Raw genomic sequence first — 12,977 nt, 5'->3', positions numbered from 1 at the left:
GGCAGCAATGCCACCTCCTGGGGGCTGTAAAGGTTCAATCCCCTGATGTGTGGCAAGTGCCTAGGTACACAGCCTGCGCACACAAGTGCTCCAGATCTCCTTCTCCACCTCCCTTCCTTCCCGAACGGAGTGGAGAAACAGGTCAATCAGAAGATACCATACGTACACAGGGCAATTTCTCAACGGCTTCTTGGACAGTTATTCAGAATGTCCTCCCAAGCTCTCTAAATCCCAGTGCACAACTCAGTTGTATCTTGTGGTCCTGAAAGCCACACTCTCCCTATTACTACTGCACTGGGGTATTAGCCCTCTTTTAATTGACTTACATCCCGGCCTCTGTCATAGGAAGGACAGGAGCTGAAGGAATGCAGAGAGATGGCTTGAACGCCACGAGGCGCCCTCTTTGCACTAGGCACCTGTCACCTATTACATCATTCTTCTTTACAACTCCCCAGAAGGGGAGACTGTATCCACCCCCTGCCCTTTTTTTTTCAGATAAGGAAGCCAGGGTGCATCTTTCTCATTGGCAGAGTCAAGATTTAACTCCTCGACCTCATGCCATGGTGCCTTGCCCTCCTGCAGGTGGGGACACAGGTTTAGGCTCCTCTGTATCACGTGCCAGACGCATCGCATGGTTTACATGAGGTAGGTGCCTAACAGTGGAGGCCAGCATGGCAAACGCACTAGATATCACTTTTAGAGTCATAGCTACACAAAGAGAAGCCAAATACATGTTTAAAAACCTCTGGTGAATAAGCCACCATTTGGACTGCAAGGTATGCACCCAACAGAAACTGTAAATATGTTCACCAATAAACAAAGCAGCATTATTCTTGATAGCCCAAAACAATAAATAACCCAGATATCCACAGACAGCAGGAGGAGTGAATGACCGGGGTGCAGTCACAAACAGAATGCTCTGTCGCAATGAGAATGAGCAAGCCTGACTGACTGCCCACCACACAGATGAACCTCCAAATAAGCCGAGCCAAAAAGGTCACACGAGAGCCCAGGTGTCATATGGTTCCATTGACACAGAGTTCAAAACAGTGTTAGAATCCAGGGTGGTGGTGACCTTCAGGGCAGGAGAAGTGGGCCTGGCAGGCAGGGCTGCTCTGGGCAGCCCTACAATTACGATTAGGGCACTTTTCTTTGTGTATGTTATTTTTAGTTTGAAATAAATGAAATTTCTGGTTCTATAGGTCAAAACAGTCAAATATCAACCATTTCATCAGGTTCAAACTAATACTGCAGTAAAAACCCAGTTTTAAAGTCTTCCAGTAAAGCAGAAAGCAACAGCCATCAGGGCCTGGAAGGTTGGCTTTCTGGAATCCAACCTAAGTGCTCCTGCAGCATCTGACCCCGTTCTTTGCTCCTTTGTCTTTAGCAGAGACAGAATAACAACGAGGCCCTGGCTTCTGTGGACAATCTGTGATGAAGCTCTCCTCGCTCTCGTCCCGGGCATCTCAAAGCCCTGTAACACCTGCATGGCTTCTAGATGAAAGATGAGGTCCCTGCGTGAGCTTCCTGGCTGGAAAACAGTGTTTTTAATTTATCCACACACAACACCAAGATGATATGTTTTAAAGAAGCAATATTACTAAGATAATTTTTACATGTACAAAACACTATCCCAGGAAAAACAGAAGTACTAAGCTTTTACAAGCCTTGGGTGAGTCATAAAAGGCATAATCTTTATAACTAATTGAGATAACTGTATCCACAAGTTCTGAAACTAATGATGTGCTTTTGTTGTGTTAAGAGCATTTATCTTCCCATGGGAAAATACCATCAATTCTCAGAATTCTGGGTACAATCGACTTATTTTACAGTGGCAAATAATACTTCAAACAGATGGATACCCCATTTATCAGAGGACCAGGCCGTCCCCTTCACCTTCCCAGGGAGAGAAGTGCCAGGGCCACCTGCTCCTACTTGTACGGATGGGGCAGAGGGCATCTGAAGACAAGAGCCCTGGACATGCTTCTAACCAAACTCTGCAGGAGGGATACAGACTGAAGTCAGGGAGAGGGAGCGGGATTTTTCCTTACACATTATCTAACACAGATGTGCTGATCAGGCTTTGGACTCACTGTCCTGCAATCACAGTTGTCAAGGGTCACCACTGAGAAACTACAGGCTGAGACCCTCCACCCCATCAGACAGCAAGCCACCCATGCTGCTATGGGGTCTGGCTCATTAGGTGAGCTGATGGCAAGTTTTCTCTTTGGGGAGCTAAAAGAAATCATTTGAAATATAAGTCCTAAAAAGGACTTTATTTTTTTTTTCTAGAAACCCCATACTAAATAATTTATAATAAGAAAATCAATAGCTACCTATGACATTTCTCTTCAGTGTCCATTACGGATTCAGTTTAACAACAGGTAATGATAATGGCATTGCCATTTGTTAAGCATCTCCAATGAGCTGAATACTGAAGCTGTTCTGCTTGATACTCATAGGCCGTGGCTCATAGATAGCGTTAATATTCCTCATGAACGGATGGAACGACAAAGATTTAACCTGAAGAAATATTTTGCCCAAAGGCTCACACAGCTCATAAGGGGCAAATCCAAGATGTAAGCCCAGGTGGCCTGAGGCCAAAGGCCATGTAACCACTATGTCACAGTGCCATTCACATAGGCTATGCTTATGTAGTAGGGTTCACAGGAGCAGAGAGAAGACACCTCATTATATACTTTAGACTCTAAAAATCTCTTTATCTAATAAAATCCAGTGAAGTATTATCTCCACTTCCCCAGTAAAGATACTGAGGTTTACAGGTTTTAAGCAACTTGCTCACTGGTGCACAGTCAACATTGAAACACAGACCTGTTTAGCTCCAAAGCTCATCATGGTCTTTTATTGTGCCACCTTGCCTCCAACAACTCCTTTGGAACTTGTTGCTAGGGAGTGAGCAAAGTTACATGGGTGTGTTAGGTGGACGGCTGCAGAAGGCTACAGCAGCCAACCAACCCCAAATCTTGGTTAACACAAAGAGCCGCCTTCTGTGCCACAGTCCACTTCCCATGGTGTGACCCTCCAGGACAGCTGCCCTCCTGGTGCCTCCATCCTGCAGCTGTGCCACGTCAACATGCAGCTCCACACCCGTCACTAAAGGGATTTATGGTGCCTCAACTCAGCAGTAACACTTGCCATTCCACCTCCGTCCCACTGAGCAGATCTCATCCCCGGGCCTCTTAGGCAATAAGTGGCATTAAAAGAACAAAGACGTATTATAGCAGGGACTGGGAAGGGCAACACTCCTGTTTGGTCAGGAAGCAGAGAACCACCAAAGGAGACCCGCAAATGACTGTAGGTTCTGCATCAGTAGTTCCCAGTAGTGGATGGAGCAGGTAGTGATCACTACCTGAGCATCCAGACTTGTTCAAAGTGCACATTCCAGGGCTTGATTCTTTATGTGGCTTATGTGGGTCTGAACTAGGCCCCAGGTCATTCTGATATGAGTGGTCACCAGACCAGACCACCTTTTAAATAGCTTTGTTGTGATCAATGCAGAGCCCTCAGAGTTCCTAGGGAGATGGTCCTCAGCAATCAGGTCAGGAGGTATTGACCATACCAGACTCATGGTGTGGCCAGGTGGGGAATAAGGGGAAAGCAAAGAAGATAAAGATGCAACCTCGTCCCCAGAGTATAGCAGTGGACAGGTCAGAGCCAGACACCGAGACCACAGGCCACAATGCAAGATGGAATAAAAAATACATCCCTAGTGAGTGGGGAAGTGAGGAGAGGGCAGAGCTGTGTACTGTCACTCACAAAAGTCAAAAGTCCTGAGTGCCCCCAAAGAATGGTCCCTTTCCACCAGTTGGCAAATACCTGAGCAGTTGCTCTGGTTCAAATCTCCAGGCCTCCTGTTACCACTGCAGGGGAGCACCACACATCTGGCAGGCACTTAGCCTTTCACATTCTCCTCCCAGATCCCCTTCCTGCTACCCCAACACTGAAATCCACAGTCCCAGGCCACACCTGGGGAGCAGATGGATCCCCATCCAAAATATGGCTCCTTGTCGTCAGACCTTTGTTCTGCAGGAATGTCCTTGAGCCCAGGCCCTGACACTCAGGACTCAAGACTCAGGTAAGCCATCTCCAGGCAGCTGTCCCTGGCAGGGACATTCTTCCTCTTCCCATGGTTAGTCAGCCTTCCTTCCCAGTAAAACTGAGCACTCTGCTCCAGCTACCACCTGGAGACAAGACTGAACTCCCCAGGGGCAAAAATGACAGGTCTGTTAATTGTTGTCAATATTTCAAACACCCAACAAGCAGTGCCTTCAAGTCATCTGGACTTGAAGCAGGTCATCTGGACCAGTTCAAGTACCAAGTTTCCCTGTGTCTTGTTGGAATTCCACCAACCAACGTGTGCTCATGGAGAAGAAAGAAAATACTACATGAGCAGGCGCCTAGAAGGACCCAAATAAAGCTCTGTCCACTGGATGGATGATAAAAGACAAAGGTTGGGAAGTAAAAGTTTCAAAACCAGTGATTGCATAAGGGGCAAATAACACTTAGGGGCCCATCGCGCAGCCCTCTGCTGGAGTGTGAGCTCACTGGAGGCACCTGCTTCCTCTCCTCTTGCCCCCAGCACCTGGCACACACCTCCTGCATAATCAAAGAAAGATGCAAGACTAATTTGATGGGAGGCAAACATCACTACCTGAGCATCAGGCATCCTGAGCAGACTCACTCCAGGCAGGATGCTGCAGAGAGCAACCAGGGGCTGTTGGGAAGAAGGACCGTACAGACAGAGGAGCCCAGGGAACCCCAGTTGGAAGGTGAAACAGGCAGACACCTCCACCCTGGTCCAGCTTTTCAGGTGTCATCATCCTTCCAAGGTCTACAGTGCTGTGAAGGTAAGGCTGTCTGAACTAATTGATATCCTGGGTGCAATGGCCAAGGGCAGTGGGAGTGAGCATGTGCCGCTAGGTCTTTGCTATGATCATCTAAGCTTTTATCAGCAACATATGCATGTCTTACCTCCCAACTCTGGGATATACCCAAAGCTCAGGAGTTGAACCACCATCGCCATCCCTCTGCCTCTGAAGTACTATCCTAAGATTTTATTTAAGAGCCACAGTAACATCTGTGCCAATGCATTACTTTGAGTCATGTGCACTTGCTTCTCTAGAAGGAACACAGAAGGGGATCACTTTCAGGATGTGGCCACTTTCCTCCCCATTTGGAAGCCTGGTGCTGGACCCTTTCTCAGTGGCTGATGACTTTGGGACACAGTAAACTGCCTGTTCTGCATCCAAGTTCAATCTCCTGCTAGCTGAGCAAGCACCATCAGGCACAGGACACACCCTTTTTAAACCTTGGCTTCTTTACCTGTGAGGTGGGGGTATTGAGCAGTATTCACCTCAAATGAGGTGAAGCTTCAAAGAGAAGCTACCTGGGATGCTCTGTGTGTACAGCAAACCCTCCACTGACCAAGGCTGGGCTGCTGTTTCTCCTATAGCAAGGTGGCTAAGCATCCAACTTTTCTCGCTATAGGAGAAAGTTGCAGCATCTGAATTTAGATCTCAGAGAGACCCTTATAAGCTCTGTAACCCAGACACTGCCTTTATCTGACTGAGCTTTGGTTTCTTCAATCCATGATGACATCAATATACTGCCTTCATTGGGTTAAATGCCATTCAGTAGCCATCATTACTGCCCGACAGGTAGCAAGCCCTCAATGACCAGGAGCTACTGCACTGGTGTCAGTAATACAGGTGAACAGTACACTAGCAATAGTGTACCCCTGGCCTCAGGGCTGTTGAACCAGCACCTCAGAGCTGCAGAGAAAGGTCCAGCTCTGTCTTTGGGATTTAAGGAATTGCATCCTGAATCTCTCCTACGGTCTTAGATGACAGCAGGATAGAGGGACCCCTGGGGGCTTCCCTTCCTCCCTGCCCTGCCCATCCCCAATTACTGAATAAGATCTATGGGACCTCAAGGCCCACAAGCTTCAACGTACTAAACGCAGCCTCAAAGCTACACATTGTACTTTAATGTTTCCTAAATACTGGGTTCCTATAACCAATGCATATCCAGGTAGGGTAAAGTTTGTGTGCCAGCTATGATCTGCATTGCTATTTACTAATTTTCTTCCCAGGTATTTGAGGTCCTCAGACAGGGTTGCCTGAAAGGCACTGAGCATCTCTGAGTGTTGTTGGGAGAGCTTCCTCTGAGAATTGTGAATGCACAAAATCTCAGTGCCACACCTGATCTGCTACCAAAAAACTCCTCAGCAAGGGAAAGCTTCCACTCCTGCTACTGGTGAGTCCGAAACACATTTCATTAGCTCTAAACCGGGATTTCTAGGGAGGATGTGGGATCCCTGCTCCCAGGCAGGGCAGATGTGCTGAGAGAGCAGGCCCCCACATACAGGTGAGGTTTTTGCAGAACATGAGCTTATAAAGAGGTGGGATACACTTTCCCAAAAAAAAAGCAACTAGTCTCTCATTCTGGGAAATAGGGTAGACAGCACGGAAACAAAATAGGTGATAAATTATATGGGCTAATATGAACACTGTAGCAGGGAAATCAGATTCAACTTGCCCAGAGGGACTTCCCAAACCTCTCTAGACTGCAGAAGCTACCACCTTCCTGAAGAGAGGTGGGGAGACCCCACTGAATCATGCCATCGTTGCAGGGCTGGCAGAAGGAAGAGCACAACTTCCCCCAAAGCGGGTCTTGTCACGGCGCCAGAAACTTATCTGAGAAAACAAGGGGTCATCTGTGTCTGGGCTCCTAGTGTCCTTCCGGAAGTCATTATCTGCCCGATGACAAGAACATCTCCCTGTGGGGAGCTCACATCAGTGCCAGAGCTGATCTTTACAGGTCAAAGCCACCAGTTGGACACTGTTTAACATTTCTGATTTGATATGAAACGCAATGAATCATCCAAAAATGCCATCATGTGTATCCTGCTGGGGAAGGGATACATGAAGTAGCATAACAGAACTTTGGAGAAAAGACTGTAAACTGCCTGTCTGGTTTTTACATAACACCCTTGGAGGAAGCCAGAGCACACAGACGTTACCAAGTTTCAATGGCACAGGCCACTGTACACCAGCAAACATCTCATAAATATTTGGGGGAATATTTAAAGGGAAACTTGAAAACATTATATTTTATATATTATTGGATGCTTTTTTTAGTGGCAAATTCCTAGCAGCAATCAAAGCAAGTAGCCTAAGTACCTATTTTGCTTTATTTCAAGCATTTTTCATATATTCACCCAACAAATGTTACATTTTACCGTGCACTGAATACTATTTTATCATTTCTATCACATAATGGGATTTTAGTCTATCTGCCAACTGGAAACTGTCCCCATCTGATCACAGAGCAATCACTAGTTTTAATGTTTATTCCAAAGGTAGAGAAATAGAGTAAGAGGAGGGGAAAGTGCTTTGTTTTTCCAAATGCATCAAGACCCAACTGAAGTTCTTGTTCCTTCCTCCCAGTGAATAACACTAGTGTTCAGTTAGAAGGCAGCAGAGGGGGGCTTGCCTGCATCTGGGGGCGCTCATGGCCTTTTCTGATGGTGTGAATAAACACTCTGGATGAATTTAATCCTCAGTAAAGAAACACATACAAGAAAAGGCATTTCTTTCCCAGGTGTATACCCTGGGCTGCAGGAACAGAAGTCATCTTTGACACAGCACATCCGCCAAGAATGAATCCAGATTGGGGCAGAAAACCAAAGAGAGGGCTCCTGTTTATTTTGGTGCCTCCCCCTCAAAAAAAATACCCGCAAATCCAGAAAGTTCATGTAATTTTAATGTTTAAAATGTGTCAGAAAACATCCTTGGGCATAGGGAAATATAGACCCTGGCTCACTAATGCAGACTCAGATACAGATGTGGGTGCCTAGGTGACAGGAGATGAAGGGGTGATGCCGGGTGAGTCTGAACTGGAGTCTAGGCTCCCATCTGAAAGGTAGAGACGCGACAGCTCCCTGCTGCTTGGGCCCTGGAGGTGGGTAAGAGGTAAGAGGTGGGTACCTGGGTGCCTGGAGTAAGCTCAGTCATCTCTGAAGGAAGCTGCGCCAGCGCCCCCTCCTCTTTTTAAAATTTACCATTCCCAGGTGCCACGCGCTCAGAGCCTTCCCGGCATTTCGCTGCCGCCCCTGAAGGGCCTCTGCCTGGCACCCGGAGGAGACATCCACTGCAATGTAGCTCGGGGTGTTTCTAGCCCACATGCTGGCTGCAGCCCCTGCCTTCCCTCGCCTGGGCGGCAACAGTTTTCCAGCGGGAGAAGTACCGCAAGCGCCTCCAGGGAAGACGCTCAGGAGGACCAGAGCCGGTGGAGCCAGGGACACAGAAAGAGACCAAGCTTGGCCCTGGGGCAATGGGAGATGGGGCCAAGAGCAAAGACCGTCAACAACGGCCTCGAAAGATCACAGAGAGGGAGGAAACTTCCCGAGGGTGCGGGCTACGATGCGCGTTCTAGTCCAGGACAGCAGCCTAAATACCCGGGACAGGTGGTGCTGGGCCAGGAAAAGGCGCCAGCTAGTGGGCTGGACCCGCGGGCGGACTAGCTCCCTGGCCGGTGGTGGGGACAGAGGAAACAGGTCCCAATCCTGGCGCGCGAGGGTCGCTCTGCGTCGAGGGTCCCGGGAAGGAGAGGAAAGGGTGTCTCTTGGTCCGACATCACAGATCTCGGACACCAGGAGTGCAGGGGACCTCGAACCCAGGCCGCGGGGGACGCGGTGGAGCAAAGAAAGTTGGGGCGCAGAGAGGCTCGGTCGGTGGGCCCCCGCGTCGGTGCGCCCCGCCAGGGGCGCTCCACTACTTACACGAAAACCCCGAAGAGCAGGGCTCGCACCCCGATCTCGATGGCCAGCTCCCTCATGGTGTGGCCAGAGCAGCTCCCGCAGCGGCGGCTGGTGCTCTCCGCGGCTCCCGCAGCTCAGCCGGCGCCGGCTCGCCAACCCTGGGCGGCGAGGGAGGCGCGCTCCAGGCCGCGGGCGGGGGCGGGAGGCGGGCGCCGGGCGGGGGCGGGCGGACCGGCGGCGGGAGGGCTCAGGCAAACCCGCTCGGGCCGAGGCTCCGGGACGCTGCACTGCTGCCTAGGGCCCCGCGTCCGCGCGCTCAGTAGGGCGCCTCGGGGACTCCCGGCTCCCTCGCGCCAGGCGCCGCCTCCGCGTCCTGGGCCAACGCTGTGAGCTGGCTGCCAGCGGAGAAGCCCGGGAAGCCCCGCCGCCGCCCCTGCGCGCTCTGCGCTCGGACACTCCCCCGCCACTGGGCGGCCCCTAGGCTCCCCGCCCGGGCAGCGCGTAGTGGGGGCTTTGCCTGCGGCCCCTCTGCGTCTCCTGGTTCTACCACCGACTCTGGCTCTCCGTCTTTGGCCCCCTGCATGCACGCACGTGGACATGTAGTATATGAGAAAGCTTGGGGATTCTCTCCGGCTCAGGGCAGCCTTGGCGCCCTCTGTCCAATGTGAATTTTTTCCTATCTTTCTACTTTTTTTTTTCCCAGAAGCGCCCTGAGATCACTCACGGGTGTCGCTTTGCTCTCAGGCTAGGTGTAAAGCCCTGGCACAGACTGAGGGCAAGGAGGAACCTGGCTTCCCGCCATGCACCAGCGCCAAGTGGTCCCAGGGGAGGGGATCCCCTTTTCCCACAATCACTATCCCCTGTCCTCAGCAACTTTGAGCTGTGGCTGTGCTAAGAAATGGAGGCAGTGCAGCGGGGAGAGTGCTTGGCACCTTCCTGCCTGTGACCAGCAGGCGCAGTTGGTCCAGGTCAGTTGCTGATGCAGTATTTAAGCAGCTGGGCAGCAGGTAAAATCAGGGTCCTTGACCTCAAGGGTCAGTGCCAAAAATTCACTCTTCACCAGTGACCTGGGGTGGTGGCCTCAAGCTAGAGCCCAACTAGGTCTTGGCTTGGCTTTGCCATCATCTGTCAGGGTTATGTATCTTAAAATTTGAACTGGGCTTCACTAAATAAAAACCAAATAAACAGTTAAAATGCAAAACTCACAACAATCATAACCATTAAATGGTTCCTGAAGAGTCCAGGCCTTCCCAAATTTTAGGAGAGACCCAGCTGGGTTTTTTTCTGAGCAGGGATCAGATTAGAAATTGGTTCCTGAGATTGAAGAATTGTCTCTTGGTCTTGGACAAAAGAAGGAGCAAGTGGGAAGAAGACCTTAGGCCATCGATGGGCTTTGGCATCAGTAAAAGGACCCTGCCTCCAAAAGAAAGACATGACAGATCCCTTATATCTGAGTTAAGTACCTGAGTTAAGATATCGAAGGAGAGGGATGGACAGGGGAGAATTCCAACCTGTTAGTCAACCTTCCTTAACAGTGACAAAATACCTGAAAAAAAAAATAGCCTTAAAAGAGGAAATATTTATTTTGACTTACAGTTACAGAGGTTTCAGTCCATTGTCAGTTGGTTCCACTGTTCCTGGGCCTGTGATGAGGCAGAACATCATTGTGAGGGTGTGGCAGAGCAAGCTGCTCACCTCATGGTGACCTGACAGTGGAGAAAGAGAAAGCAAAGGGTGGGGATAAGATTTGGTCCCAGAGAGCATGCTCCCAACTACCCACTCACTTCAACCCAGGTCCCACCCCTTACTATTTCCAGCACCTCTCAATAGCCCATTCAATTATGATTAATCCTTCAGTGGATTACTCCACTGAGGAGGTCAGAATTCTCATGATCCAAAGACTTCCTAAAGTCCTGCCTCTGAATATTGTTGCATTGGGGACCATGGCTTCAACAAATGAGCTTGTCAGGGACATTTCAGATCCCAATTCTAACAGGCTGTGCCTGGAAGGGACACTATACTGTAAACCCCACAGGCAGGAGCTGTGTCGGCTTTGCTCATCACTGTACACCCCATGACCAGCACGGTATAGGTGCCTGATGAATATCCGATGAATAGAAAATCGAGTGAGTGACTTCGGATCTCGTCAGGCACACAGGCTGTCAAGTGCAGGCAGAAGAGGGCAGACTTGAAGGGGAAACATATAGTTCTGTACCTTAAACCCAGCAGCTACTCTGAGCACAGCTGGATTCCCTTGGGTTGGCAAAGTGGTTTAGGAGAGCTTATGTCAACCCAGTGAACTCTGATGACCTACATCTGAGACTTCCAGACTTCCATATTCCAGGAAGGGATGCCAACAAGAACCCCTGATGTTGAGACATCACTTACCTATAAGAACCCGCCGAGTCCTAACAGAGCAAAGCTGTGTGCTGGATGCTAGGACTCATAATCCATCTCTGCCCTGGAGAAGATGGGAGCCCACAAGTCCTGCAGCTGGTCAGCCAAGGTTAGGTTGGTTGTGGGGAACTAGGTGTGGCAGTGCCCATCAGGGTCTGTTATGGGGATCACAAAATCAGAATCTTTGTGCCATTTTATGTTTATTATGTCTTGTTTATATTGGCAATATCTGGAGAGAAATTTTGAAAGGACATTTGATTTAATTGCTATAGTAATTAAGTGACTTTAAAACACTAGATTTAAAGAGCTGTGCCATTCAATCTTCCACTTGCAGCTTGTATATGTTCTATAGTGTCCCTTCAAGAGATCATCTTGTACAGGTTGCAAATCCTACCACTAAAAAGGCACTCACTCTTGAGGGAGCTTGTACCTTCTTCAGACAACTCTGTTGAAAGCAACTCAGCACCCTGCAATTTCTATCAATGTGTTCGTCTGCCCCACTTAACTCCTGCCCCTGTTTTCCAGCTGCTTTGGGGTGGCAAACAGCAGATGCTTTCAACAAAACTTATTAAAAAAAAAAAAAAGAACTGAAATGTCCAGTGGAAGATCAGCCTTCAGGCTCTGCTAGATTCAGAGTGCAAGCAATGCCATCAGGACTTGGCTCTTTCCAGCCCTCTGCTCTGTCTGCCCTGCACTGGCTTCAGTATCAGGCTCCTGGTGGTTATCAACATGGCTGTAAGAATTTGAGCTTTACATCATTTCAGGTTCAAGTCCGGCTCTTCCAGCAAAAGTATCATTGAATGTTATTGTTGCTGCCAACCTGAACCAATTGCTAGGGCCAGAAAATCATGAGAGATTGATTATCCCAGGCCTGGAACACACACTTCATCCCTAACCAAGTCCCCAACTGAGAACAAGCAGAAGGCTGATACCAGGAAGAAGGGAAAATGTTAGAAGGGAGGTAGCCACTCTTCCATGCCACAGCTGTGCAGGTCAAAGACACCCACTGCTTACCTGCATCCTAGAGATTTTTGACTAGTAAAGAGTTATTCTGGGTGCTTTATAATAAGGCTGCCTGATGGCTGCTTTTGTCTAAAGGGACTTGGCAGGACTGACTCAAAATAAAGCTGTGATGTCATCTCCAACACTTGTCTGCAGCTGCCTGGTCTCTTCCCCTGCCCCTTTGACAACCCTGACATCTGCCCTAATGATCTCTTTTCACTTACCAAAGTCTGCTCTAGTCTAACTTCTTAGTGCACTCTCTCTCCAGAAGAGTTTGTCATTTAAGCCATGTCCCTCTTAGAGGGCAGACAGGGTCTGTCCCCCCTACAAAGGACTGTAGATGGTATCTTCAGTGCCCCCAGATGCCACCAAATAGGCAGCCTCTCCCAGGTGTTTGGACATGGCCGGCTCAGCAGCTGTCCAACTGTGAACACATGCCAAGCAGGTAGAGACCTCCAGAAGGGCTGTGTCACTGAACCAGCAGATAAATGGCTCCTCAGGACGTGGAGAGGCAGGGTCAGGGTAGATGAAAGGATCCAGCTGGTCCCCAGAGCCAGGCCAGGCAGCCCTGCTGGTCTCTAAGGTTCCCACGGAATTGTGATGAGTTCTCCAGTGAAGGAAGTTGGATGGAGGCTTTAGAAGCCTCAGAAATGCTTTATCCTAAGAAATACACAATCCCTCACCTAGAAATTAGCACCATAGCTATAAAGTGTGAGACTAATCTTTGAAAAATTCCTGAGTGCAACCTCCCCCGGTGCTTTCATACCTGCACACGTTTTGAAAGTAGCACTTTGAA

General features: G+C 49.3%; 1 protein-coding gene across 3 annotated transcripts in view; it reads right to left on the bottom strand.

The window, feature by feature from the left end:
- Positions 1-9,253, bottom strand: part of PLPP4 (phospholipid phosphatase 4) — a 115,262-nt gene extending 106,009 nt beyond the window's left edge. For all 3 annotated transcript variants that reach the window (XM_081268652.1, XM_081268653.1, XM_081268657.1), the window contains exon 1: positions 8,804-9,253. In XM_081268652.1, coding sequence (XP_081124778.1) covers positions 8,804-8,859 — 56 coding nt within the window. In that variant the 5' untranslated portion in view covers positions 8,860-9,253. The remainder of the gene's footprint in view (positions 1-8,803) is intronic.
- Positions 9,254-12,977: the final 3,724 nt, after the last annotated feature.

Source organism: Spermophilus citellus (assembly GCF_964194105.1).
Source record: "Spermophilus citellus genome assembly, chromosome: 15".
NCBI classification, from domain to species: Eukaryota; Metazoa; Chordata; class Mammalia; order Rodentia; family Sciuridae; genus Spermophilus; species Spermophilus citellus.
This window is presented reverse-complemented; position numbering and strand designations above follow the sequence as displayed.